The sequence below is a fragment of the Melanerpes formicivorus genome, unplaced genomic scaffold (assembly GCF_026170545.1).
Source record: "Melanerpes formicivorus ecotype bairdi unplaced genomic scaffold, bMelFor1.0.p_v2 SCAF_2, whole genome shotgun sequence".
NCBI lineage: Eukaryota > Metazoa > Chordata > Aves > Piciformes > Picidae > Melanerpes > Melanerpes formicivorus.
The window spans coordinates 33540185-33566799 of NW_027142354.1; the positions used below are offsets into that span (position 1 = coordinate 33540185).

The following is a 26615-nucleotide window of genomic DNA, read 5'->3' on the forward strand; positions in this document are numbered from 1 at the left end:
CCAATCTGTTGAATATTATATGGGAGACTTGAGTCATTACAGTTCCCATTGGGGTGATAGATGTGCCAGTTAAGATGTGATTTGTCATATCTATGTTTGATATGTTACATAACTGTAACGACTAGCCTCTCCTTAGAGCTTAATTCTTTATTAAGGTATTTAAGCACAATAGAAATAATAATAAATATCCCATTATTGTTGCTTATTTTCATATAGATACAGGCAGAACAGCTGTGTACAAAATGAATTATCATTGTGGCAGTGGAATGAAGGTATCTCCATGAGATGTCTGTGTATCTCTGCAGGGTAAATTATGGAATTGCCAGGAAAAAAAGGCTTTTATGTGTGTTTACAAGACATAGTGACATTCTGGAATCATGTGTCCTTCACCTATATTCTCAAAATCTTCAGGTGAAGGGAGAATATTACATTATAACCACACAGATGCACAAAATCAGCAATGTGTATAGAAAATGAGTAATCACCATATGTCATGCTGTCTTTCATGGGACCTTTCCAATTATGCACATTTTCTTGTTACTTACATTAGTGAGATCAGCTCAGAAAGTGCTTGCCTTGTTAATTCCCTCCTGCCCCTCTTCCCCCTTTCTGGAGAGCTTAGCCTTCAACTGTGTCATCCTACCCTATGCAGAACCTCAGCTTTATCCTTCCTCAGGCTGATGAACAGAAGACAGGAGCACAGCTTTCTTCAGGAGAGCTTAACTTCTACCTATATTATCAAGCAGGGGAACAAAGTCTGAGAATGGGTGTTCCTAACTGGTTTTAAGTCAGATGAAGCAAGTCTGTCCTATGGGCTATGGGCCAGCTCTGTGCACTGCCAAAACTAATGCCATCAGCTTGTGGGGTCACATGTCCCTTCCACAGACAAAATAATCTTAAGTGATGTGAAATATGCATGTACTCCTAATGTTATGGGAGGTTGTTATTTGCCCTGCTGCACTGTCTTTCACTCAGAGATAAGAGGTGGCTGGTGACTGGGATTGAGGCCCAGGACATGTGAATGTATGTACATTTCGTGCCAGGGATTTCCCTGGGTTGTGAACAGGTTCATGAAGTTGTGGTAAGAAGGGGTAAAAAAAAGGCCTCTGTCTGTACAGCTCCCCACATAGTATGAGACTGAATACAAGCTTCAGTTCTGCTCTTTCCCAGACTTGCCTGTGGACTGTCCGCTTCTAATGTTTTCTGAAGGGTAGCGTGTAGTCCTGTCCCTACTAGTCTACATCAGCTGTTGAGTTTGGGGTTGACATGTCTTCCACAACTTTATTGTTACTTCTAACCATCAGAAGGGCACAGTGATTGGCAGAGCCACCAATACCAAGGAGAAAAAAAAGGCAGTAACAAAAATAATTTATGAATAAGCATAAATAGCTTAAAATTCTGGGAAAGTGGGAACAAATTCATGCATCTGCCCAGCTCATAGGATGGTTATCATTTGCTAGGGTTTCTGTGTAAAAACTGCCACCAGAGGTATTCCAAGTGAAAACTCTCAAAAGCCTGGATTCTATTCTGGGGGACATGGTATTGCCACTGCCAGAAGCAGCTCATACCATCAACGTGCACTGGCTGTGGGAGGTTGTCTGGTACTGTTGATTTGTGTGGGAGCTTGTTTCATTCTCCTCTTATGTTAACTGCAGCTTCAGAATCAGAGCGAGCTCCGTGCCCCTACAGCAGAGAAGGCTGCCTTCTTCCTTGATGCTGCCATAGCCTCACGTCACAGCAGCCAGAGGGACTGTGATGAGGAGGATCACCGCAACTCCCACATGCTCTTCACTCTGCACATCTACCAGTACCGCATGGAGAAGAGTGGCAAAGGCGGAAGTAAGCTGTCATCTTTGCTCCCTACTGTCTCCTCTAAGCCTGCCTGGAAACACCCTAGTCGTGAAAATTAGCAGAGTTTTCCATTCAGCATGGGATAGGGCCAGTCATGACAGAAAACTGTCTACTTGCCTGGACCATCACTGGTCGATTTAGTTACCATTATGGACATACTAAGAGTTGATCCTTAGCATTTGTGTGGACCTCTGTAACTAAAAGCTGGCTTGTAGTGTTTTCTTTACTGATAATGTTGAGGTCATGGATTAAAATATTGTTGGGAATTCCTTGCCACCCTTACATTAGCTATTCTTCTTTGGTACCTAAATGTATCTCTGTGTGTGTGTGTGTGTGTGTGAAGTGGATTTTGATAATGCATAAACTTTACCTTTTCTATGAGATGCACGATATTTTAGTTGCTGGCCCAACTACATGTGCACAAAACCCTTTCATGGTTCTTTGTAATGATTCTGAGCTTTTTAGACCGGGTAGTCTCTTTCTTTGCCATTGATGCTTTCACTATCCTGTGTCTTTACTTCCAGATGTTTCAATGTCTCCTTACACATTGCTAAAATTCTAAAAGGTTTTCTTAAACTCACAACATTTTTTATTATTATATTTATCTAATGCTTTAAGTCCCCCAAGCTGTTTATAGCTGGAGATACACAGATAAGTTGGGCTTTTTTTTAGTAAGTTCGGTGATAAAAGCTTTGTATACTACCAGAAACATCCCTGCTGAAAGAAAACACCAAACAAACCAAAAGTTTCACATTATAATTCTTTTTTTTTTTTAAATTAATGATTTTTTAGAGGAGAAAACTGTTTATTTGAAAGATACCAGAGATCTTTACTACTTTAAATTTGTGGTCTTGAGCAATTCTACTGAAACAGCCTGTGCTTCAGGTCCTGGCTCTGCACAGGTTATTTGTCATAAGGAATAAATTGCAAGCTATGATGTGTAGTGGGTGAGCACTGCTGCAGTATTAATGCCTAATGTTTGAATATGCTGACTATATTTATAAGAGAGAAAACCAGAAAGTTACTCTAAATGGAAATGCAGTTTGCATGTGTTTAAGTAATATCCCCTGTGGAATTGGCAGGCAGAAATCTCAATTAACTAAAGGTTTATTAATTAACCACCCTGCGGTGGTAAGGAAGACTGAGTGCTCAGACTGATTCATAGAAGTAAAGATGGCTGATTTTGAGGGAATTTTGATTACAATTACAATGCTCCATGCTTTTTACTGGACACAAATACAGATGCACACAGTCATTTTCCATTATTTTCAAATGTAATTACTAAAAGGGGAAAAAATACTTTCTTGTGGCTGGACTGACTCACTTTCAAATGAGTCATTATAGAAGACACGATCCCATTGGATTACAATATGGCATGCTTTGCCCACTGCCTTTAATTATGTCTTTGTGTTGTGGCCATAGGATCTTCTGTCTTCAAGTTCCCATATCTGAGTGGCCTCACAAGCCAAGCAGGGTCAGATCTCACTGATAATGGAATGAGGGGAGAATTCCAGCTGCTCAGAAAGGGCGCCTAGTGATTATCACTGTCTCCTGCTGTAATGAAGGAATTTTCAGAAAAAAATATGAAGATAGTAGTGATATATAGATTCCAGTAACTGGATTTAAAGAAGGATTGGAAAATGGGGGAGGGAAGGAAAAAGAAAAAAAAAAAAGAGCCAGCTTCTAAAGGATAAGAGATTAAAGGGCTGGCTAACATATGCTTTTGGCAAAAAATGACTGTTCGAATAACACATTGGTACTGTACTTACCTATCAAGCTTTGTAAGGTCTCCTAATGCAGATTTATATAATGTATATTTTTCTGGTTTGACACAATGAACTGTAACAGCTTAGTTAAAATAGTATTAAGAGGTTTACTGAATCTCACACTATCATAGGACATCCAAACAGCCATACAACTGAATATAGAATAGAATAGAATAAACCAAGTTGGAAGAGACCTTCAAGATCATCACGCCCAACCTATCATCCAACACCACCCAACCAACTAAACCATGCAACCAAGCACCCTGTCAAGTCTCCTCCTGAACACCTCCAATGATGGTGACTCCACCACCTCCCCAGGCAGCCCATTCCAATGGACAATCACTCTCTCTGTGTAAAACTTCCTCCTGACCTCCAGCCTGAACCTCCCCTGGTGCAGCTTGAGACTGTGTCCTCTTGTTCTGGTACTGGCTGCCTGGGAGAAGAGACCAACCTCTGTCTGTCTACAACCCCCCTTCAGGTAGTTGTAGAGAGCAATAAGGTCACCCCTGAGTCTCCTTTTCTGCAGGCTAAGCAAGCCCAGCTCCCTCAGCCTCTTCTCATAGGGCTTGTGTTCCAAACCCCTCACCAACTTTGTTGCCTTTCTCTGGACATGCTTCAGCAAGTCAACATCCTTCCTAAACTGAGCAAGTGTTAGGATTCTCTCTTCTCTGTAGTTTCCAGGCATGTTAGTGGAGAACTTGCCTAACAAATAACTCCATTTTCAGATCAAGCAAGTCAATCTGCCATCCTTAAAATGTCCTGCTTTGACTTGGAAATGAAAAAAGAAGGAAATAATAAATACATTATTCTGTATGTCCTCATTTTCTGTAATAGACGTATGTGTGGAAACAATATAAATGAGAATTTGAATAGTAATAATTTCTTTCATTTTCTTCTGTTTCCTCAATGCCTTACAATATTAACAACAAAAATATCTATTACGTACCATTAAGCAAAGTCACCTGCAGTCCTTTTCAGTAGCAACTAAACACATTTCTGTGTTTTTCTAAAAAACTAAATTAGAGAATATTAAAAAAAAATGTAATTTCAGCCTTCTGATGGTAACACTTAGATGACTCAGACTCGAGTGTAAGAATTTTAAGGACGCTTGAAGGGGAGGCAAAAGTCCTCCATGAGCAGTTGAGAGGAAGTGAAGGTGCAGCTTTGTGGATGGTTTCCCAGGGTAGCTTGACTTCCTGCAGCAAGCACAAGAGCCTGTAGCACATATGGATAAACTTCCCAACGAGAAGTTTCAAACCACTGAGAGCACAGTGGTTGGAAAACATGGACATTTTTAATGGGTTGTTGTATAATATGTGGACTTTTACAGCATTTTTAATGTCTAGCCACCAGTGTTAGTTTTAATCAGAGTTATTTTCACATTTATTTCATGATACTCAGCCTGACTCAACCAATGTCAAGTCCGGTGTCACATAAGAGCTTAAAAAAGCAAAAGTTACTGTATCTTAACAGTTGTTGACAGAGATGCTGGCTGCCTTTTTTGAATATTATTCTCAAATCCTATAGCATAGATCACCTTAATAGAAGAAAAGTCTTCTCTCTTCTTTTCTCCTTCCTTCTTTCATTTTTTTTATTTCTTCTTCCTTCCCTGTTTCCCCTTCCCTCTCCTTTCTCCTTATTTATATTTCCTTTTTCTTTTATCATAAAAATGTATTTTCAGTTTTATTGTTAATTTTAATTAGCTATCAATTACAACTTAAACATAATTATAGCATTGTATATAACTCATTTTACAGAAAAGCTATTTTTATAGAAAGTAATGTGGCTTGCAGGACACCAGGCAGTAGGACCAAGCAGTGAGCCTTCTTTTTTGCAATGCTTACAAAAAGAAATACCTCTCTCCTTTATTTTTCAGTGTAGGTTAATATGATTTAAGCTATAGGTAATGGAAAAAGTAGTTAGGCATTGGAATAGGCTGCCCAGAGAGGTGGTGTTGGAGTGACAGTTCATGGAGATGTTAAAAAAGTGTTTATACATGGCATTTCAGGACATCTTTTAATGGCCAAGATGGTGTTAGGTTAGCAATAGGACTTGATGACCTTAGAGATCTTTTTCAACCAAAATAATACTATGATTCTATAAACTAACTCTTGAGATTATAGAGGAGTAGTCAAAGATCAGATGTAAAGAAATCCCAGCTAGGAAATGTGCTGTAAAGGCCATATAGTCCCCACCCTGGATTCATAAGAAAGCATAGGCTTTTAAAGAGGGCACATATCTGTTAATGTTGGTGTTTTAAGAGTAGATAACAGAACAGCCATTAGACATTCCCTATCACTTTTACAGAAGCAATTTTCAGAATGGAGCAGCTTGTCCACAATCCTTTACCTATGGATTGGCATTAGTCCAAATGATGATGTAAAACTATATAGATTTAAACCAAAGTTGAAAGTCCTGTAGATGCCACAAATTCTATTGATAAGTATTCAAGATTAGACAAATAAGAGAAGCTACCACAGGATCACAGCTCAGCAGTAATTTCCAGCCTGTAGTTTTCTGGACAGAGGATCTGCAATGACAGGGACAAAAACAGAACAAACTGAGATACAGGCTAATGGAAATATATTTTAAAAAAGAACAGTAAACAAAGCACAGTGATGATTCCCACAGATTTAAACGTGGAGGGGCAAGTGAGTTACAAAAGCCTTTGCAATTTTTAAGCAAGGCTGGAGTGGACTGCAATGTACAGCAATGAAGGGTGACAATTTGTTAATAGGTCCTCTACAACTTGCTGCTGCTAGTGTGAATTAGGAAAGGTTTCTGAATTGTTTCCTCTTTTCAAGTCATGGTGAGTTTTTTTGCTTTCCTAGGAAGATGCTTTTGAAGGCACATACTAACTGTTTGCTTTTTCTGTTCATGGCAGTGTCTGGAGGTCGCAGCCGCTTGCACCTTATTGACCTGGGTAGCTGCGTGAAAGCGCTCAGCAAAAACCGGGAGGGAAGCTCTGGCCTCTGTCTCTCATTGTCAGCACTGGGTAATGTCATCCTCGCCCTTGTCAATGGAAGCAAACACATCCCATACAAGTAAGTGTTACTCTGTGTTCACCTAGTGAGAGGATGCTTGCAAACAGTTTGCTCACCAGGGCCTGAGGCAGACTTGGAATAAGGAGGGAAACAGCCTACTGGGATGAGTGCAGCCTTCTTGAAGTACAACAAAACCTGCCGGAGGCTTAGTGACGCTTACTCTAACCTTACACGTGGTACCTAGACTGTATCTGACATTCTGATTTCAAAGGGAGAAGCCAGCTGAAACAGGACTCGCATGTCTTAAAAGATCTTAAAGCCCGAAGTGCAGCACATCTTGTTTTCTAGGACTATTCAGAGGCTTTTTTAATATTTCAAGGTATCTGAGAGCCAGTTTCACATTTGCTCCACAGAGATGAACATTGCTGCCATAACGCAGCATATCAGAGTAAATTATTTTGCTGTCCATTGCATGGAATTTAGTTTCTTGAAAACATGTTGCAATGAAGCATGTTTATCATGAGATTCGTTCTGTGATGCAGAGTTGCCCTGCATTTTATTATGTATGGTTTGAATCTCAGAGTCCGCCTTTCACTTGTGGAAAAAAGTAGGCCCTATTTGTCATGCTAGACAAGTGGCCTTTGCTACTGCAGGTAGCTTCTGGGAAATTAGGGGAATTGCTCTTCTAGTGGGTATGTTTTGTACTCATTTCTCTTCATTGTTGTCTCATCTCAGTTGTTGTGTATGCCAGTCTGAAAGCAAGTTTGTATTCATTACCCAGCCTAGATAGTACCATAGCCTTCCTATTAAGAAAATGTTTCTGATGATGTAGACAGTATTGATTTTCTGTAGCCTAAAGCCTAGGGAGTAGCAACTAAGCATCACAGGGATGGCTTACTCTAGCATCTTGTGATCGAACTGCTAATGCATGTCACCATTCATAAAGGACATGCAGATGAGTCTGAAGTTAGAAACGACAGCATGACGTGAAAAATGAACCAACTCATTCACAGAAATATTTCAGTCGACAGAGTTTGCCCTTTTTACCATGTTAAAGGCTGCAAAAATGATTACTTTCATATGTTCATTCAAAATTTCAAGATACTGACAATTTTATTCCTTTGATTTTTGTCTTTATTTTGAAAACTAAAGATTAATTGAGTTTGGTTATAATTTTATCTTTCTTCTGACATTTAGCTTCCCAAATTATTGGACAGTCTAGGCTTAGAACATACTCTCTGGAAATATTCCTGTTCTGGGAATTCACTCAGACTGGAATAGAACCAATGAGATTTCTGTGTATAAATGTTCATGTAATGTTGTGGATCATGCACCTTGTTCTAGTGTGAAAATAGCTCAAACTCTGCACTTTGCAAAGTGCTCAAATGGTGCTTATCAAACTCCTGTCTTCCTTCCTGTCAGTCTTTATGGGAGAGTATAGAAATAGAAAAATTGTTAATGCTGCTGCCTCAGCTAGAGCTAAATATAAAAGAAATAGTTACCAAACAGCTGTCTTTCCTGGCAATGCCTGACTGGAAGACAACTGTTACCAAACATGTCTTCTACTTGCTGCACTACCAAATTTCTGTGATTCCCAGATGTTGCACTTCTGAGCTAACACAGCCAGAGGTGCTGGCACACCTGCTCATCGTTGTTTCTGTGTTGCTGAAAAAAGAAAACAGCTTTCTTCAGGCCAACATCTCCCCTTGAATTTTCTCCTATGAAAGCAGTGTAGAATATGAATCCAAAGGAGTGGTTGGTCATCTGTAAATCAGAAGTAGGAAGACTTTTAAAATATAATTTGAAAAATGTATTGGCATATTTTGGAGCAAATTTTGTCCATTTCTTGCCTAGAAGAGTGAAGAAAGGATTTCTTCCTAAATGTGATCATGAGTAACAAAAATAAGAGTCTTGGTGTCTGGGTGAGCACAAATACTATTTGCTCAGTGATCTGGCAGGACAGGTGTGTGCTGCTTCTTGGTGGAGAAGAGAGGAAGGGAGAAAGGTGGTGGCTGTGCCACATTTTATAAGAGGCTGAGCATTCCATAGGCTAATGCGATATGTATCCAGTAGCACCTCTTCTTTAGAACAGCAGTTAGTCTATTTAGCATATTTCCCTTGCTTATGAGGCATTTTGTTTCATTATTAAGGATAAAATTAAAATTCTTGAGTGGGACCAAAGGAAACCAACAGAAATGCTTTCTTATGCGACAGTAGTGCTCACAGTGTGTGTGGTCTGAGCAAATTTCCATGGAGCAGCAGACAAAATGGAGCATCTAAGCTATTTAACAGCTATTAAGTATTTCGTGGCAGCATGTCAGTAGGCACTTCATGGCTTCCTGAGAGCCTGCTAACTCAAAATTTCATAGGCATTGGGTTTTCTCTTACTGCAGAGATCCAGCTCTCTAAAATCTGAGAGGCTGCAGTCTCTTAAACTCCCTTCAGTCCTGTCAGTGCTGTATCTAGCTTTATCTCTGTAGGTAGCAGTTGTAAGGAAAAGCTTGTTCAGATTCATAGCTGGTATAAGCAGATGCTACTACATTGCCTTTAATGGGTTGGGTGTTTACACCAGGGATAAATTTTATTTTGTGATTTTTAAATTTTCCTTGCCCATAAGGCAAACCCTTTCTTACCTCTTGGGAACATCACCTCCACCCCCAGAAACAAAGATTGCCACTAGCTTTTTAAATTCTACATGGGTCTTAAAAACGTGCCAGGATCTCTATAATAGACAGCCATGTGCAGTGAATGAATGAGAAGGCAGTAATTTTTGGGAGTTTTTATCTGATATATAGTCTGTCTCTGATATCTCAGTGGGCTCTTTGTCACTCTTTGTGTCCAGACCTATTCTGAACCCTGCTAAGCACACCATTCTGTCATATGAACCAATAAATTATTCTAGCTTAGTACGTTATATAAAATTTGTAATTTTAATTAAATACATTGCCTTTTAATGTTGCTATTTGCTTTTGCTCCTGAGTTGCAAGTAAATTCCTCAGAAGACTGGGCAAGAATTATTTTCTCCATCAAATATCTTCATAAAAATTGGAAAGGAACACTTGCAAGCCCAAGGAAGAACAAGGGAGTCAGCTCCTGTCCAGACCAAGTTTGAGAGAGCTCAGATCTGGTACAAGAGGAGGGTTTTGCTAAGCTGCAGTAATTGTTAGTGACATTTTATTTTTGTAACAGCATTTCAACTTTACATTAGTGCTTCGTTATTTGCCTCTGATTTCAGAGATGAATGTGTTTTAAACCCTCAAATGAATAGCCATTTACACAAACTCCAGATACTGGTTTATATAGCTCACTATTCAAAAATTACTCTAGTTGCTAGGCAACAGGGGTGGTGATAATTCATGGTAGTGCTGTTTTGGAAATAATCATTTTTATACATTTTAATGGTTATGATAATGTAAGAAAACTGTTTAGAAAACTGCAAGGCTGTATGAATTTCTCTTTCAGAAATTGTTGCTTGTTTTATTTAATAGGCTTCTTTCTTAATGTGCTGTCTCAATGTGCTAGTGTTTCTGGAGGCATCCTATATTTTGAACTCCATGCTTATGCTTACCCAAGGATATAAAATAGATGGGCATGAGTCAAAAGCATGAATTTTATTCTTGGCACTTCTGCTTCTCTGTCATGCAGTTGCAGTTTCTCCTAGATCTTACATGCTGGTATTGTTTGGGTTTTTTTTTAATCCTATCTGCAGAAAATAAAATTATATTAAGTGACTGGTGCAAGGTTGCACAAGAGCCACCATATTTTAAGATCTGATGTGGTGTTTAAACTGTGGCCTTTCTTTCTGCATGGCCTTTGGGAAATAATTTATTTCTGTATTTGTTCATCTATTCCCATTAATAAAATGAAACAAGAGAGAAAGCAGGCAGGATTTTGTAAAGGGCACTTGCACTTGGCAGAAAGCACTGCTTGCATTTTAATTGTTGCTAGGACTCTGTTACCTCACTTATTGGTTTTTTTTTTTAGAGTTAAGGACTCAGATACTCCTTAGGGATGCAAAATCTGTGGATTTTTTTATTTTGTTGTTGGGTTGTTTTTTTTCAATCAGTGGTAAACTATTATGACTTTTAAGTGAAGAGGAGAAAAGTGAGTGTTGTGTTATAAAGATGAGCCTAAAGAACATGCTGTTAGATTCATAGAATCAAAAAGGTTGGAAAAGACCTCAAAGATCAAGTTCAATCTTCAGTCACCCAAGACCTCATGACTACTAAACCATGGCACCAAGAGCCACATCCAATCGCTTTTTGAACACCTCCAGGGATGGTGACTCAACCACCTGCCTGGGCAGCACATTCCAATGGCTAACAACTTTCTCTGTGAAGATCTTTCTCCTCATCTCAAGCCTAAACTTCTCCTGGGGCAGTTTGAGACTGTACTCGTGTTCTGGTGCTGGTTGCCTGGGAGAAGAGACCAACCGCTTCCTGGCTACAGCCACCCTTCAGGTAGTTGTAGACAGCAATAAGGTCTCCTCTGAGCCTCCTCTTCTGCAGGCAAAGCAACCCCAGCTCCCTCAGCCTCTCCTCATAGGGCTTGTGCTTGAGGCCTCTCACCAGCCTTGTTGCCCTTCTCTGGACACATTCAAGTATCTGAATGTCCTTCTTAAACTGAGTAGCCCAGAACTGGACACAGGACTCAAGGTGTGGCCTAACCAGTGCTGAGTACAGGGGCACAATGACGTCCCTGCTCCTGCTGGCCACACTGTTCCTGATACAGGCCAGGATGCCATTGGCCTTCTTGGCCACCTGGGCACACTTCTGGCTCATACTCAGGCGGCTGTCAATCAGTACCCCTAGGTCCCTTTCTGCCTGGCTGCTCTCCAGCCACTCTGACCCCAGCTTGTAGCACTGCAGGGGATTGTTAGTTATTTATTGGAGTAAAAACAAAAATGAGGTTTGGGAAGATCCAGTAATGGAGATTCTTTCCTTAGTTTAATGGCTGTGTCTGCAGGTGTTTCATCTGTGTAAAAAAAAGACTGCATGTGAAGACAATTGGGTTCCCAGGTGTGTATTGTTTAGATATCTTACCTTTGTGCATATTGTGTGAGTTAGTTTATTTATATCAAAAGGGAGGTCAGTGAAAACTTTTCAGGAAGAGATAAGGGGAGTTATACACTGTTTCACAATACAGTTTTTGTAAAATAAATACTATCAGTGCTGGAGGTGACAAGCTTGTACTAAGTCTTAGCTTTGTGAGACTCACATAGTCATGTCTACTTACTAGGCCTACAAATGTAATGCAAAAATGGAACATCTGCTCAATAGTTACTTCACCAGCACCTAAACCTAAAGTAATAATTTTAAATTCTTTAAAATAAAAGTATTTCAATAACTTTTGCTTTCCTGCTGCATCTGATAGTCTTTGTTCCTTGCTTTGGCTTTTCCTCAATGAGAACGTGCTACAAAGACCAGAGACAGCCTCAGCAAGTATCTGGTGCGGTCTTAGAATATCCAGTATTTATTTAGTAATGAATATATTAGAAGTGGATGAAGAACTGGTTTGCTCTTTTACTTGAAGTGTAAGAGCAGAAGAAGGGGGCATGAAGAATTAAAATGAGGACATGAGTGAAGGCTGAAACAGAATCACAGGACTGAAAAATGGCCCAAAATGAATGGGAGAACTCCAAGAGGCACTTTGGCAACATGTAGAGGAGACAGTCCACTGAGAAGTGGGAAGCAAAAGATGAAAAGAAATAAGCCCATTAAAAAAAATTGAATAAACATAAAAAATACCCTTGGGTGATCCAGTTGTACAAGAGTGATCACTAGAAATTTTGTTGAATATGAAGTAGTTCCTAATTACATATCAAAACTGTGAACTGCTCAGGAACAAAACAGTTTTTTCCATAATGTTGACAAGCTGTATAGACCAAAGCCTTGGCTACCAGACACTGAAGCCACTGGAGCAATGCCATATTAAACCAGCTGAGGACCTGGCCTTAGATGCACACTCTGACACTAGCCAGAGTGATTTGGCAAACTAGGAGAGCAATGCATTTGTCAGCAATAGGTGATGAGTGAAACACAGTCAGTGCAGACACAATGAGGACTTAGGTCATCTAGCAACCACTTGCACCTTTGAGTTCTTTTCTGTTGCTGACAGTTTTAATAGGTTGAATTTCTGACTATTTTCTTCTTTGTTCAAGAGAACTACATCAAATAGATGGAGTAAGGGATATACAGTCTATGCATCCAGGAAAACTGACATTTTATTAATTTACTCTGCAGTTCAGGAGTGTGAGGATAACAGATTTTGCATGCTCCAGCAGTTGCTGTTGTAGTGTTCATCAACAATGTGCTTTAATGTGGGACAGTTTGTACAGCTGATAGTGCAGATTTGAGCTTTATCTGTACATGTCTTACAGAACTGTTTCAACATTAAGCTAATGAGAGATAGGAAACAAAATCCTCTAGGATTTTGAAGCTGTCGTTATCCAACTTTGGCTTTTCAACTTGGTACTGCCAGACTGGCAATGTGATAATTATCGGAGCAGAGGTATCTGTGTGCATGTGGAGCAGATGTAAGCAAGTGTATTGCATACTCTGACCCTGATCCCCTGTTACACCAGTTTTACAGCACATTTTGGCTGACATGCTTCTGTTCTGCATAAGTGTTCAAATGGGAAGAGTTGGGCTTTGTGAGCTAGCTCTCTCAATGGTCTTTGATCTGTTCCGAAAATGACCACTTTACAGATACTGTAGCAAGCAAATAATTATGGACTGCAAAATGAAATGAGAAGGGAAGTGCTTGTGATTTGCAGTCAGATGTAACAGCAATTACTGATAGCCATTCCTATCAGCAGCAGGTATCTGCATCATGGAAAGACACTACTTTGGTCCTGGGCCAGCACAGGCATGACTGGAAGTGAATAAGCAATCCAGTAGCGTGAACTTATTACTGCAATATAACTTGAGTGGGACCAAATAGACCATTGTGGTGATTTCATGTACAAATTAATCTGTACTTCATTAAAATGCCATTTTGAACCTTCAGTGAGGGTATCCAGCAATTTATTCTCACCTATTTCACCACTAGTTCAGGCTCAATTGAACATTAATACATTTTCTCTGGTGGAAATGTGATGATAATGCATTTCATGTATAATTGAACAATTTTTACATAGTCATATTCTTGGAATAACTGGCTCTGGTGCAATGCAGCAAATTATCCAAAAGCTCATAGTAATACTTGTTAGCCTTACTAGTTCACATTTTTGGTTATCTTCATTTTCTTGAATGTTGGTATGATCTGTGAAATTAACTTTCGTTTACCAACTGATCCCTCTTTCTCTCCAGAAAACCAGTGTAACTGGCAAGAGAGCAGAGACATGCTGCTGCAGATAACCAAAGAGAATAGCTTTTCTTTTTATAGTGCCAGTAAATAGCCCACTGTTTGGAGTTGGCCACCTCATTGCTAAGAAGAGGTCACAGTCTGGGGAAAATTCAAGAGAAAAGCAAAAAGTATTGAGATGGGCCTGAGATGAAAGGGTTACTCACCTGCAAGAAATAAAGCTTCATATCTGCAGGGAAAAGGAGACTGCTGAGAGGGGTAAAGGCAATTGCTCTCTAGTATTTCAAGGATGTGAATATGCATAGGAAGAGAGAATTGTTTCTTTTGAGTCAAAGTAGCAGAATGATTTCTTATCTGTAAGTAATAAGGAGAAGTATAAAGTTGAAAGCATGCTAACAGCAATTCCTGTTACTGAATAGAAAAAATTCCCAAGAGCTGAAGTGAATACTACATTGGTAGAATGATTTAACAGCAAAACAAATATGTAACTAACAAATATTAATTAAGAATTATATAATAAACAATTCCAGACTGGTTAGGGACTAGGTTTGTGTAATTTCACTGCAGAGCCCTGGTGCCAAATATTTAATAATTTTCAATAGCTGTACTTCCATTGTGATCATTTATCTCTATCCTTCTCTGGAAAGTGCTTGCACATGGCAGGCAGTTATACAAATAAACAATAAGACATAGTCTAGCGTGTCTGCAAGAATCTCCACTTTTAGGGGTCTGAAAACTAGAAGTCATCTGGATTGTTACTCTCAAGACCCTACCCTTGCAAGGATATAGAATATCTAATCTATTTGTGCCAGATGTTTGAACTCAGTTACCCACTTTTCTTCCCTTACCATGCAGTTACACTTTCCAGTTTCTTTTTCCTTGAATTGCAAAATCAACTTCTCCCAGTGCTTCATCCAAAACTCAGTGTAAATAAATGGAAATCTTTTTATTGGCCTTGGGCTTAAGCCCACAGATGAGAAAACATGCTTACATCTAATTAAATGAGATAATCCTCAAATCCTTGCTAAGGGATATTGTACACCTAGTTTATGCTCAGGATTGTAACAGCGTAGTTGTTGAAAGAGGCAGCATGTTGTTAAGTGTTACTGAGTGTTGAGTTTGTTTGGGATAGTAAAGGATATGATTGATGGGAACTGGTGGATGTGAACACTGGAAATGTACAATAATCTATTGACTGGTTATAAATGGGTCTGTGGCCGTGAATTTGGAGCTCAAAAAGGTTATACAGGAACTTGCCATATAAATACAGATTTGTGACTAGTGAAGCAGCACAAGCAGGACTATTTGTTTTTCCTCTTTAATACATATAAATAGTGTTTGAGACCCTAACTTAAAAATAAACAAAAACTTGGTTTATATTCTCTATGGAAATAGTTGAACACTTTTTTCTTCATGCTCTTTCTTTTCATGGACTCTGTTTACACCGCACCCTCAGTGGAGTGCCAGGCCCTAGAAGCTTTGAAGAGAATTGTGTGAATAGAGAATATTTCATCCAGTTTGTCTTATTCCTTCAAGAGCATTTTAGTGGCATTGCAATTGCAAGGTGTCTTTTTTTTTTTCCATATGAAATTTTATTGAAGTTCTTATTTTCATAACATGTTTGTGAGGAAAGCAATGAAGGCAATCCTCCTGTGCTCTTCTGATAGCTAGTTTCTAGATGATCAAAGTTTTCCAACTGGTGGTTGCCTCCAGGCCTGTACACAATGAACAGACGTGAAATGAATTTTCTAAAATATGCATTGACTTTTTAGAGTTAAGCACACTGGTTAGAACTATCTTCCAAAGTATTAAAATTAGCCCTTTCTCCTGCTGTAGAACAAACTTAGATGGCTGTCAATGGGTCTGTGTCCCAGTGGAGGCCAGTGACAAGCGGAGTCCCTCAGGGATCAGTCCTGGGACCTGTCTTGTTCAACATCTTTGTGGGTGACATGGACAGTGGCATTGAGTGCACCCTCAGCAAGTTTGCTGATGACACCAAGCTGTGTGGTGCAGCAGACACACTGGAGGGAAGGGAGGCCATCCAGAGGGACCTTGACAGGCTGGAGAGGTGGGCACAAGCCAACCTCAGGAGGTTCAATAAGAGCAAGTGCAGGGTCCTGCATCTGGGTCGAGGCAATCCCAGGCACAAATCCAGGCTGGGCAGTGACTGGCTGGAAAGCAGCCCTGAGGAGAGAGACTTGGGGGTGCTGGTGGACGAGAAGCTCAACATGAGCTCTCAATGTGCACTTGCAGCCTGGAAAGCCAATCAGATCCTGGGCTGCATCAAGAGAAGTGTGGCCAGCAGGTCAAGAAAGGTGATCCTCCCCCTCTACTCAGCTCTGGTGAGACCCCACCTGGAGTACTGCGTCCAGTTCTGGAGCCCCTATTACAAGAGGGATATGGACGTGCTGGAACATGTCCAGAGAAGGGCCACCAGGATGATCAGAGGGCTGGAGCACCTCTCCTATGAGGACAGACTGAAGGAGTTGGGGCTGTTCAGTCTGGAGAAGAGAAGGCTCCGAGGTGACCTAATTGTGGCCTTCCAGTATCTGAAGGGGGCCTACAGGAAGGCTGGGGAGGGACTTTTCAGGGTGTCAGGTAGTGACAGGACTAGGGGGAATAGAATGCAGCTGGAGGTGGGGAGATTCAGGCTGGATGTGAGGAGGAGGTTCTTCACCATGAGAGTGGTGAAACCCTGGAATAGGTTGTCCAGGGAGGTGGTTGGGGCCCCATCCCTGGAGGTGTTTAAGACCAGGCTGGCTGAGGCTCTGTCCAGCCTGATCTAGTGTGGGGTGTCCCTGTCCATGGCAAGGGGTTTGGAACTAGATGATCCGTGTGGTCCCTTCCAACCCTGACTGATACTATGATACTACTAGATTATTTTAAATTTTAGGGTTGGTTTGTTTATAAGTGCCATCAGGTGACATGCTTTTTAGCAATATGTGACAAGACTCCAATAAAATTCGTTTCAGATAGCAAGTTTAACTGGTTTAGCTGTACTTTGTTTTATTATGTAACAAAACTGTTCTTCCTTGTTTAAAGTTATTTTCCAATGTGTTATTTTTGAGGGAAGCTACTAAATTGTATCTCTCTCTATTGATTAATTTGAGCTCTTGGGCAGAAATTTTCACTCATTTTGAAAATAGTGACAATACATATGTCCATGACTGTAAGAAATATCATCCCTTCTGACTCCCTTTGGTATGGCTGCTTTCAAAGAGCTGGGTAGCAGAATAATGGTGACAGCTGTTGTAAACCTGGGATTTATGGAGTTACAGTCTCCAGTCTCTATAAATAGAACAAAGGGGAGACAAAAGGGAGCTGTTATAGATGTGAAGTGATTTGGGGGCTTGGAAAAGGACGCACAGTATTTACACTCTTTTGCAGGAGTGGATGCTCTCTCTGAAGTATGTCTCCTACTGCCCTCTTTGTAGGCAGCTTGCATGGCCTGCAGCTTTCCCAGGTGTTTTGCCTGCCTTCAGGGGAAGTTTCAGAGGGTAGAGTTCTCTCATAGCTCCCATGTTGGGTGTGCCAGTCCATTTGGGCAGCTTAGACTGCACTAGGCACCTGCACCACTGAACTTGGAGACAGATGGAGAAAAAATGCCACTCATAAGGTGTGCTTTTAAAAGCATCTCATCATCTTTGTGCAAATGTGACCTGAATCTCCTCAGAGCTGGCTTTCAAGGATTAAACACAATTTCCATGTCTGCCTCCAGCTATAAGCAAAGTAGCAGAACTTTTTGTACTCCTGGACTGCATTTCTGCTCTTGAAAGCAACAATTTTCACAGGCTCTGTGAGATGCACTTTGAATTCACATGCCTTTGCAAGAGGACAGGAAGATACAGTATCTATGTCTGCTACCCCATTGGCATGTACTGTATGACCAAAAAAGGCCAGCCAAACAAACAAAAAGGAAGAATTTCCAAAGCTTGGGACAATGTCAACATGCACCTCCTGGAACCTGCTTATCAACCTCATGTGTGGACATTGGTTCGTGTGTCAAAGAGAATAGAAGGTAACTGATGTGAAAGAGGCTGATGGAGGACCAAAACTGAATAAGATTTGACTCTGATCAGTGTATATGAAAAGAGTGTCTGTGAAAGAGAACCAGTTGTGCACCCAACCACATTGTGCTCCAGGATGGTGTTTTATTCAGCCAAGGACTAAGGCTGCTTATTGTGGAGTGTGTTTTGCAGGAAAAGGGAGGCTGTGCTTTGGTAACCTTTGGATCTTTGTATCATACAGGATATAAAATAAGCCCACTAAGCCAGGAACAGATTTTCATTCTCTTGTTAGGTGACTACTGCCATTTTGAATGGCTATGTGCTGTATAATGGCATTACAATCAGTGGGTTTTGTTGGTTTTGAGCTACTCTTGATTTAAGTCCTCTGTGGGCCTCTTTACCTGCAATCATTTGTGTGTATCAAACATAACCATCAAGTAGATTACACAACTGGTGAAGTCCTTTGTGACCAGAGAACAAAATCTGAGGAGAATAACAACAAAATACCACATCTTTTCAACAGGGAGCATTTCATTGTGGGCTCTGAAGAAAGAATAGTGCAAACTGTGTCTGAAATTATAGTGAGATAATATTCAGCTCTAGCAGGAATAGGGTGGGTATGTGAGAGTTACTTTGACTAGCATTTTATGCATAAAAGAGCTATGTCATCTGCCTTTTGAAACTACCCTGATTATCAGAACTTTCTTAATAATTTTATGTTCATATCCATGTAGATATACAACAACTAAGTCTACGCTTCATGATAAGTATTACCAGTGTATCACTTCACCTTATTTCGTCTCCCAAAAGTATAGAAATACAAGTACTCCCAACTAATATCTAATATGTAATCCATATAAAACCTAATTAATTCTGTATTCTTCTCTATGTATTATCCATTAATTGTGATAGTAACTGAAGCTTCATACTAGTTCCTTTTTAAAACTGCACAATTTGGAAGCACAATTGTGTTGTGCCAGAAGTCATCTAATAAAATTTACTAATGATTATTGTCTTAAACACAGAAAGAGATAAGTATGATAAGTATATGCTTCCTGTATGACCTTTCACTGCATTTTGTGAAACCTGAATGCAAGAGTTAAGTTCTCCTTGGTTAATCTCATAATATGTGATAGGAATAGATATGGTGCTTTTTCCTTCTGGCTCATTTCTTATACTGAATTAACATCTCCCAGCCCCATGTTCTGATTATGTTCATATTGAAACATTTCTGGCAGTTAAATCTGCAAACCTTTGCATATTTAAGTAGATAACATTCTTTTGGAGATCTAGAAAGATGGGCAGGGAGCTGTGAACCTTTAGTCCTTTTTCTGCAGGTTCCAAGAAGGGGAATCCTGAGGGACTCTTGCTCCTTTTGCCCCTAATAGGAAGAAAAATTCCCTACCGACATGTTTAGGAAAAAGGTCAAACATCTTGCAGATCAAGGCTATACACTTACTGTCTTAAGATCAGGGCTAGATGAGTGTTGAGAACTTGCTCAGCATACTGTTTTCTGCCATTATACAAATTTTGAGTTGCACAAGTATAGACCAGCAATGGGTGTGTTTGAAGGAGTTGATTTACTGACATCATTTGCCTTTCAAGTCATTAGTGTGCATTTCGACCGTCTCTATTTTTGACTTAGAGTAGGAGCAAGCATAGGACACAATGTTGATATTGTTGGGTGGATCTCACTGTCTTCAGAAAGAAATTTCAGCGCAGATAGATTGGACGAAATGAGATAGCCTCTAAATGTCATCTTGCGCTGCTTCTCAAATATTTCTGTCATTGCTCTCAAACTATTTAATTGTTAAACATAGAATTGTAATGTTTCATCATGCTCTTAATTAAACCTTTACAGAATGTGGATCAAATATAGTTTCCTACCTGTTCCTACATTTAACCCTTTGCACTCATTAATAAGTGGTAATGTTATGAAACCTCATTTTCTTTTTCTTGTTTATCTCATATATTTCAGAAGTAATTTTTATTTGTTGTATACTTCTAGCAAATAACCGTGAAGCAGTCATCGTTACTGCTGCAGTATCTTTAGTCTGTGGTATTCAGAATCTGAATTCTGTCTGCAGTTTCTGAAATACTTTTAAAATCTCAAGCATGTGGGGGAGAAGGAGACAGACAGAATTGGAAGCTACATTTCTTGTTCTGGGGCATTCCAGTGGCCCAGAGCCCCGTATTAAACCTCCTGGAGGTTTACCTGGCATCAGGCACCCCAGGATGCTTTTTGGGCCATCCTGCTGCCTGACATCTTCACAGTGCACAGCATTGTAACCCTGTCTCTGACATGATGTCACTACTAGCAGCAGTCACAGTCTTGGCAATGCACTATGGTAGGCTTGCAAAAGACCCCATGAAAGAGCATCTTGTTTGCCGTCTCAGTGACTGTGCTCCTAAACATTCTCTGATATATGATGCTCTTTTATGTGCTGAAGAAGGTCTAGAGATGTGTGAAGCTCTCATCCTTTTCAGTTTTCTATTTGCCAGGTCTGAAATGGAATGGTATGTTCTGCTATGCTAATTGATTAAACGGCATCTATCATGACATAAAGAGATCAAACAGAATTCTTGTTTTCTCCCTTGTTGCCATTTAAAGCTCTCCATTCTGTTCAGATCATTAGCATATAATTTTCAGAGAAGCTGGCCAGAAAGTCCCTAAATAAAAATTAGTAGAAAAGATTAGCTACGAAAACTAGATTGGTAATGAGCTGATGCGCTGTGGTAATGTGTTGTAGTTCGTATCTAGCCTAGTGATAAGTGCAAGTTGTCAGCATTTGGTAGCTAGTTGGTGTTTCTTGGAATTACACTGCATCAAAAACACTAACATAAAAAAAAAGCTTCTCTTTATATATGACAAGTTAAGAGTCAATTATATATGCTTGGGTCAAAACCACCTCTTAGCTACATTATATGCAAATCTGCTGTGCTGAGGCAAGATTCATGCCTTGTCAAAACTTGCTTGGTTCCTTTTGGGGCATTATTTTATTTATGTATTATTTTAATTGGTACAGGTAACAGCTTTGAAAACAGAGCAGGACCTTTAAACTACTTATTAATTATTTAATATGTCATACAGTGCAAAAAAAAAAAAAGTCTGAAGTACTGGAAAATATTGACAAATGATGATTTTAACTCTTATTTGTTATTGATTGTATTTAGTCTGTGTTCATTCAGGAACTGCTGTTCTCCCACAGAATTAGTTTGACATATAATCATAACACGTATCTGAAAAATTATAAAGCAGGAATAATCTAAGCCCCAGGACATAAGAGACTTTAAAGCCTGGCTAACTTGACATAGTTTCATAGTTTCATTCAGGGTTGGAAGGGACCACACGGATCATCTAGTTCCAACCCCCCTGCCATGGGCAGGGACACCCCACACTAGATCAGGCTGGACAGAGCCTCATCCAGCCTGGTCTTAAACACCTCCAGGGACGGGGCCTCGACCACCTCCCTTGACAACCCATTCCAGGGTTTCACCACTCTCATGGTGAAGAACCTTCTCCTCACATCTAGCCTGAATCTCCCCACCTCCAGCTTCATTCCATTCCCCCTAGTCCTGTCACTACCTGAGATCCTGAGAAGTCCTTCCCCAGCCTTCCTGTAGGCCCCCTTCAGATACTGGAAGGCCACAATTCGGTCACCTCGGAGCCTTCTCTTCTGCAGACTGAACAGCCCCAACTCCTTCAGTCTGTCCTCATAGGAGAGGTGCTCCAGCCCTCTGATCATCCTTGTGGCCCTTCTCTGGACACGTTCCAGCACCTCCACATCCCTCTTGTAATAGGGGCTCCAGAACTGGACACAGTACTCCAGGTGGGGTCTCACCAGGGCTGAGTAGAGGGGGAGGATCACCTCCCTCGACCTGCTAGCCACACTTCTCCTGATGCAGCCCAGGATCTGATTGGCTTTGCGGGCTGCAAGTGCACATTGAGAGCTCATGTTGAGCTTTTTGTCCACCAGCACCCCCAAGTCTCTCTCCTCAGGGCTGCTTTCCAGCCAGTCACTGCCCAGCCTGTATTTGTGCCTGGGATTGCCTCGACCCAGATACAGGACCCTGCACTTGCTCTTATTGAACCTCCTGAGGTTGGCTTGTGCCCACCTCTTCAGCCTGTCAAGGTCCCTCTGGATGGCCTCCCTTCCCTCCAGCATGTCTGCTGCACCACACAGCTTGGTGTCATCAGCAAACTTGCTGAGGGTGCACTCAATGCCACTGTCCATGTCACCCACAAAGATGTTGAATAAGACAGGTCCCAGGACTGATCCCTGAGGGACTCCGCTTGTCACTGGCCTCCACTGGGACATGGAGCCATTGATAGCCACTCTTTGGGTGTGGCCATCAAGCCAGTTCCTTATCCATCTAGTGGTCCACCCATCAAACCCATGTGTCACCAGTTTGGAGACCAGGATGTGGTGCGGGACAGTGTCGAAGGCTTTGCTCAGGTCCAGGTAAATGACATCAGTTGCTCGCCCCTCATCTATTAATTTTGTCACCTGCTCATAGAAGGCCACCAGGTTGGTCAGGCAGGATTTGCCCTTGGCAAAGACATGCTGACTGTTCCCAATCACCTCTTCACTATTCTTTTGAGCGAGTAGTGACTCCAGGAGGATCTGCTCCATGATCTTTCCAGGCACGGAGGTGAGACTGACTGGCCTGTAGTTCCCTGGTTCCTCCTTCTTACCCTTTTTGAAGATGGGGGCAATTTTTCCCCTTTTCCAGTCTGTGGGGACTTCACCAGATTGCCATGACTTTTGAAATATAATAGAGAGGGGTTTAGCAACCTCATCTGCCAGTTCTCTCAGTACCCGTGGGTGTATCCTGTCGGGTCCCATGGACTTGAACACTTTCAGGTTCTTCAGATGATCACGAACCTGATCTGCACTTACAATGGGCAGTTCTTCCTCCCTGTCCCTGGCTTTGACTTCCATAACATCAGGAGTGTGGCTAGAGGCCCTTGCAGTGAAGACTGAGGTAAAGAAGTTATTAAGTACCTCAGCCTTTTCCTCATCACTTGTGACCATGTCACCATTTTCCTTTCTGAGGGGGCCCACACCTTCCCTAGTCTTCTTCTTCCCATTAATATACCTGTAAAAGTTCTTAGTGTTCCCTTTAATCTCCCTGGCTAGATTCAATTCAAACTCTGCTTTGGCTTTCCTAACCAGGACTCTTGCTGCTCGGGCAGCTTCCTTATATCCCCCCTGTTCTACCTGTCCTTCTCTCCACTTCCTGTAGAGTTTCCTTTTAAGTAATAGTGTGTCCAGTAGCTCCTTGCCCATCCAGGCAGGCCTCCTAGCATTCTTACCTGCTTTTCTCTTTGTTGGTATACAGAGCTCCTGGACACAGAGGAGGTGGTCCTTGAATACTGACCAGCTGTCCTGGGTCCCTCTTCCCTCCAGGGCTTTGTCCCACGACACTTCGGCTATCAGATCCCTGAAGTGATCAAAATCTGCACGCCTAAAGTCTAGGGTCGTGAGCTTGGAATACTTCCTCCTGATTGCCCTGAGGATGTTAAATTCAACTGCTTCATGGTCACTGCAGCCAAGGCTGTCTATGAGCCTCACATTGATTACCAGCCCTTCCCTGTTGGTGAGGACAAGGTCCAGCATAGCACCATTTCTTGTTGGTTCCTCTACCATTTGGAGGAGGAAGTTGTCTTCTATGCATTCCAGGAACATCCTGGATTGCTGGTGCCTTGCTGTGTTGTCCCTCCAGCAGATGTCCAGGTGGTTGAAATCACCCATGAGGACCAGGGCATGTGACCTGGAAGCCGCTTCTATTTGCCTATGGAGGGCCTCATCTGCTTGGATCTGCTGGTCAGGTGGCCTGTAGGAGACCCCCACAGTAATATCTCCTTCCCCTGTCCTGCCTTTAATTTTAACCCATACACTCTCAACTAGCTTATCATCCCTCCCCAGTTGGAGCTCCACTGATTCCAACTGGCTATTGACATAGAGGGCAACACCTCCTCCTCTCCTTCCCTGCCTATCCTTCCTAAAGAGTTTATACCCATCTATCCCTACATCCCAGTCATGGGATTCATCCCACCAAGTTTCAGTAACAGCCACTATGTCGTGGCATCCCAGCAGCACCGTGGCCCTTAACTCATCCTGTTTGTTGCCCAAGCTGCGCGCATTCGCATAGAAGCACTTCAGCTGGGCTGGCCCTGTCCTCCTCTTGTGCCAAATCCCCTCGGTTTCCACAGAATGTCCTGCTGGATCATTTGTGGCTTGCCTCAGGGCAGCAAGTTGAGAGCCCTTATCAGCTCTCCTTCTCTCTACTGCTGGTGAGCTGCCCCTCTGTTTGTCACCAGCCAGCAGGAGACTATTAACCCCTTCCCCCTTCAAATCTAGTTTAAAGCCCTATCAATGAGCCCTGCCAATTCCTGCCCCAGGATTCTTATCCCCCTCTGGGACAAGTGTGTCCCATAAGTTGTTTTCAGCTCAGGTGCCTTGAAAACCAATCCATGATTGTGGAACCCAAAGCCCTGTCGATGGCACCAGCCCCTGAGCCATGAATTGATCTGTCGGCCCTTCCTCAGTGTGTCCTCATCCATTGCTGACGTTAGAGGGATGGCAGAGAACACGACTTGAGCCCCTGATCCCTTTAGCATTTGCCCTAAGGTTCTGAAGTCTTTTTTAATAGATTGTGAGCCTCTCATTGTTACATCGTCACTGCCCACCTGAAAGACCAGCAGTGGGTAGTAGTCTGAAGGACTCACGAGGTTGGGAATTCTATCTACAACGTCTTTTACTTGGGCACCAGGGAGGCAGCTGACCGCTCTATGAAATTGGTCTGGTCTGCATATTGGGCCCTCTGTTCCCCTCAGTAGGGAGTCTCCTATGACGATGACCCTGCGAGGTTTCTTTTCTGGGTAAGTTTTGATGGCTGGCCTGAGGCAACCTGTCATTGGTGCAGCTTCTGACCTTCTTGGGTCCTCGACCTTACCAATGACCTGTTCCTCCTGCAGAGCCTCATACCTGTTCTGTAACTGCACTGGAGGCAGCGTGCTGCTCACAGGAGCAGACTTCCTTCATTTGCATTTCTTCCATCGGGCAGAGACCTGTTCCCATTGGCCCTGCTCATGTGGGTTACTACAGGGAGGTTGAGGATCTTGCTTCTGGGAAGGTATCAAACTCCCTGTTCCCCTAAGTGTTACCCCCTGTTCTGGTTTAGAAGAGATTACATTATGGGAATCGTCAATTTTCTGCTCGCCATCTCTTCTAGCTCTTAGCCTTTCCACCTCTTCTTTTAGTTTGACCACCATGCTCATCAGATCACTGACCTGCTCACACCTGAAACAGGAGCTGCTCCCTCCAGCCTCCATATCGAGTGCCAGGCTCCAGCACTCACTGCAGCCACCTACCTGAACATCTGCATGCTTGTGTGTGGTCTCTGTTTGGGTGCCCACTGTCCTTCTGTTAGCCTTTGCTCTAGTGGTGACCATCTTGCAGTAACCACCCTCTCCACACGGCTTTTTTTTTTTTTTTCCCCCCTGTCAGTGCGAAGGCTGAGCTGAGCTGAGCTGGGCTGAGCTGAGCTGCGCTCCTCAAGCTGCCTCCTCTCTCTGCAGCCACGCGCTGGGTTCTGTTTGGTTTGCGCGCGGTCTCCGCGGCAACCCCTCCCCCAGCTACGTCACTGCCCTCCGACAGGTATGCAATCCGAGCCCCCTGCCCCTCTTCCTCTCTTCGGGAGGTCCCGAGCCACCAGCCCCTGACCGCCTGAAAAGCAAGGGAATCAAAGCCAAAAGCCAAACTCCCAGAGCTGCACTCCTCAAGCTGCCTCCTCTCTCTTCAGCCACGCGCTGTTAGCTCAGATTTTGTCATTGCATAGATATAATTAGGTGACTTTAATTACTCTCATAATGCTGATACAGGAAATGTCCTGTCTGTCCTCAGTAGCTGATAGTGAGAATGACTGCCATGCACAATGTTGTTCTTCAAAACCATGAAGCCCGACATGCTCCATGAGCAGGGCTTGCCCTGGCATTCGTGCTTTAAGAGATATTTAGCCACCTCCCCAGAAGCTGAAGCATACATGATCACACCATCTCATTGCCAGTCATCTAAATACATTTTCTTAATTCGACATTTAATTGGCCATTTCCAATTTGATTTAACATAGGGAAAGTCCAGACTGTAATAAGTACAAGAAAGATAGGCATCAGAAGCAGAATAGCTTCTTATATGAGAAAAGATTTGATTCAATTTGTCTTGCATACACAAATAGATACAGGGAATTGAGCAAGTGTGAGAAGGGGAATGTAAGTGGTGTCTCTACATGTGGCAGGAGCATTCTCATCATTGGGGAGTGAGTGCAATGAAAATCAAAGGGGAGCATGGCTAAACAGGAGAGTAGATGGCTTCTGGTGTGCTGCTTTGAAATGGAAGTGTGTGAGAGCAGTGCAAAGAAGACCTAATGTTTTTAAGAATTTTAAAGGAGGAGTATATAATTCTCTGTACTGGGTAGGGGCAGCAGCTAGTACTTCACACTTTCACCTCACCCCAAGTATCAGTTTCACTTTGATGACAGTCACAGCAGGGGTAAGATTCACACAATCGAACAATGTGTTTTTCTTTTTTCCTTCTTCTGTGATTGCTGTCCATGCCCTCTTCTTAAGAGAATGACTGTCTGTCTTCTTGGCCTCTCTTGTGTCTCCAGACACACCAACCAGAGTTAGGTTCATTGGA

The 26615-nt window shown here is 42.0% G+C and overlaps 1 protein-coding gene across 1 annotated transcript in view; it reads left to right on the plus strand.

The window, feature by feature from the left end:
• Nucleotides 1-26615, plus strand: part of KIF26B (kinesin family member 26B) — a 329942-nt gene that overhangs the window by 263800 nt on the left and 39527 nt on the right. Inside the window, exons 9-10 of the mRNA XM_068155679.1 lie at nucleotides 1656-1839; nucleotides 6502-6661. Of these exons, the coding sequence (XP_068011780.1) occupies nucleotides 1656-1839; nucleotides 6502-6661 (344 nt within the window). The remainder of the gene's footprint in view (nucleotides 1-1655; nucleotides 1840-6501; nucleotides 6662-26615) is intronic.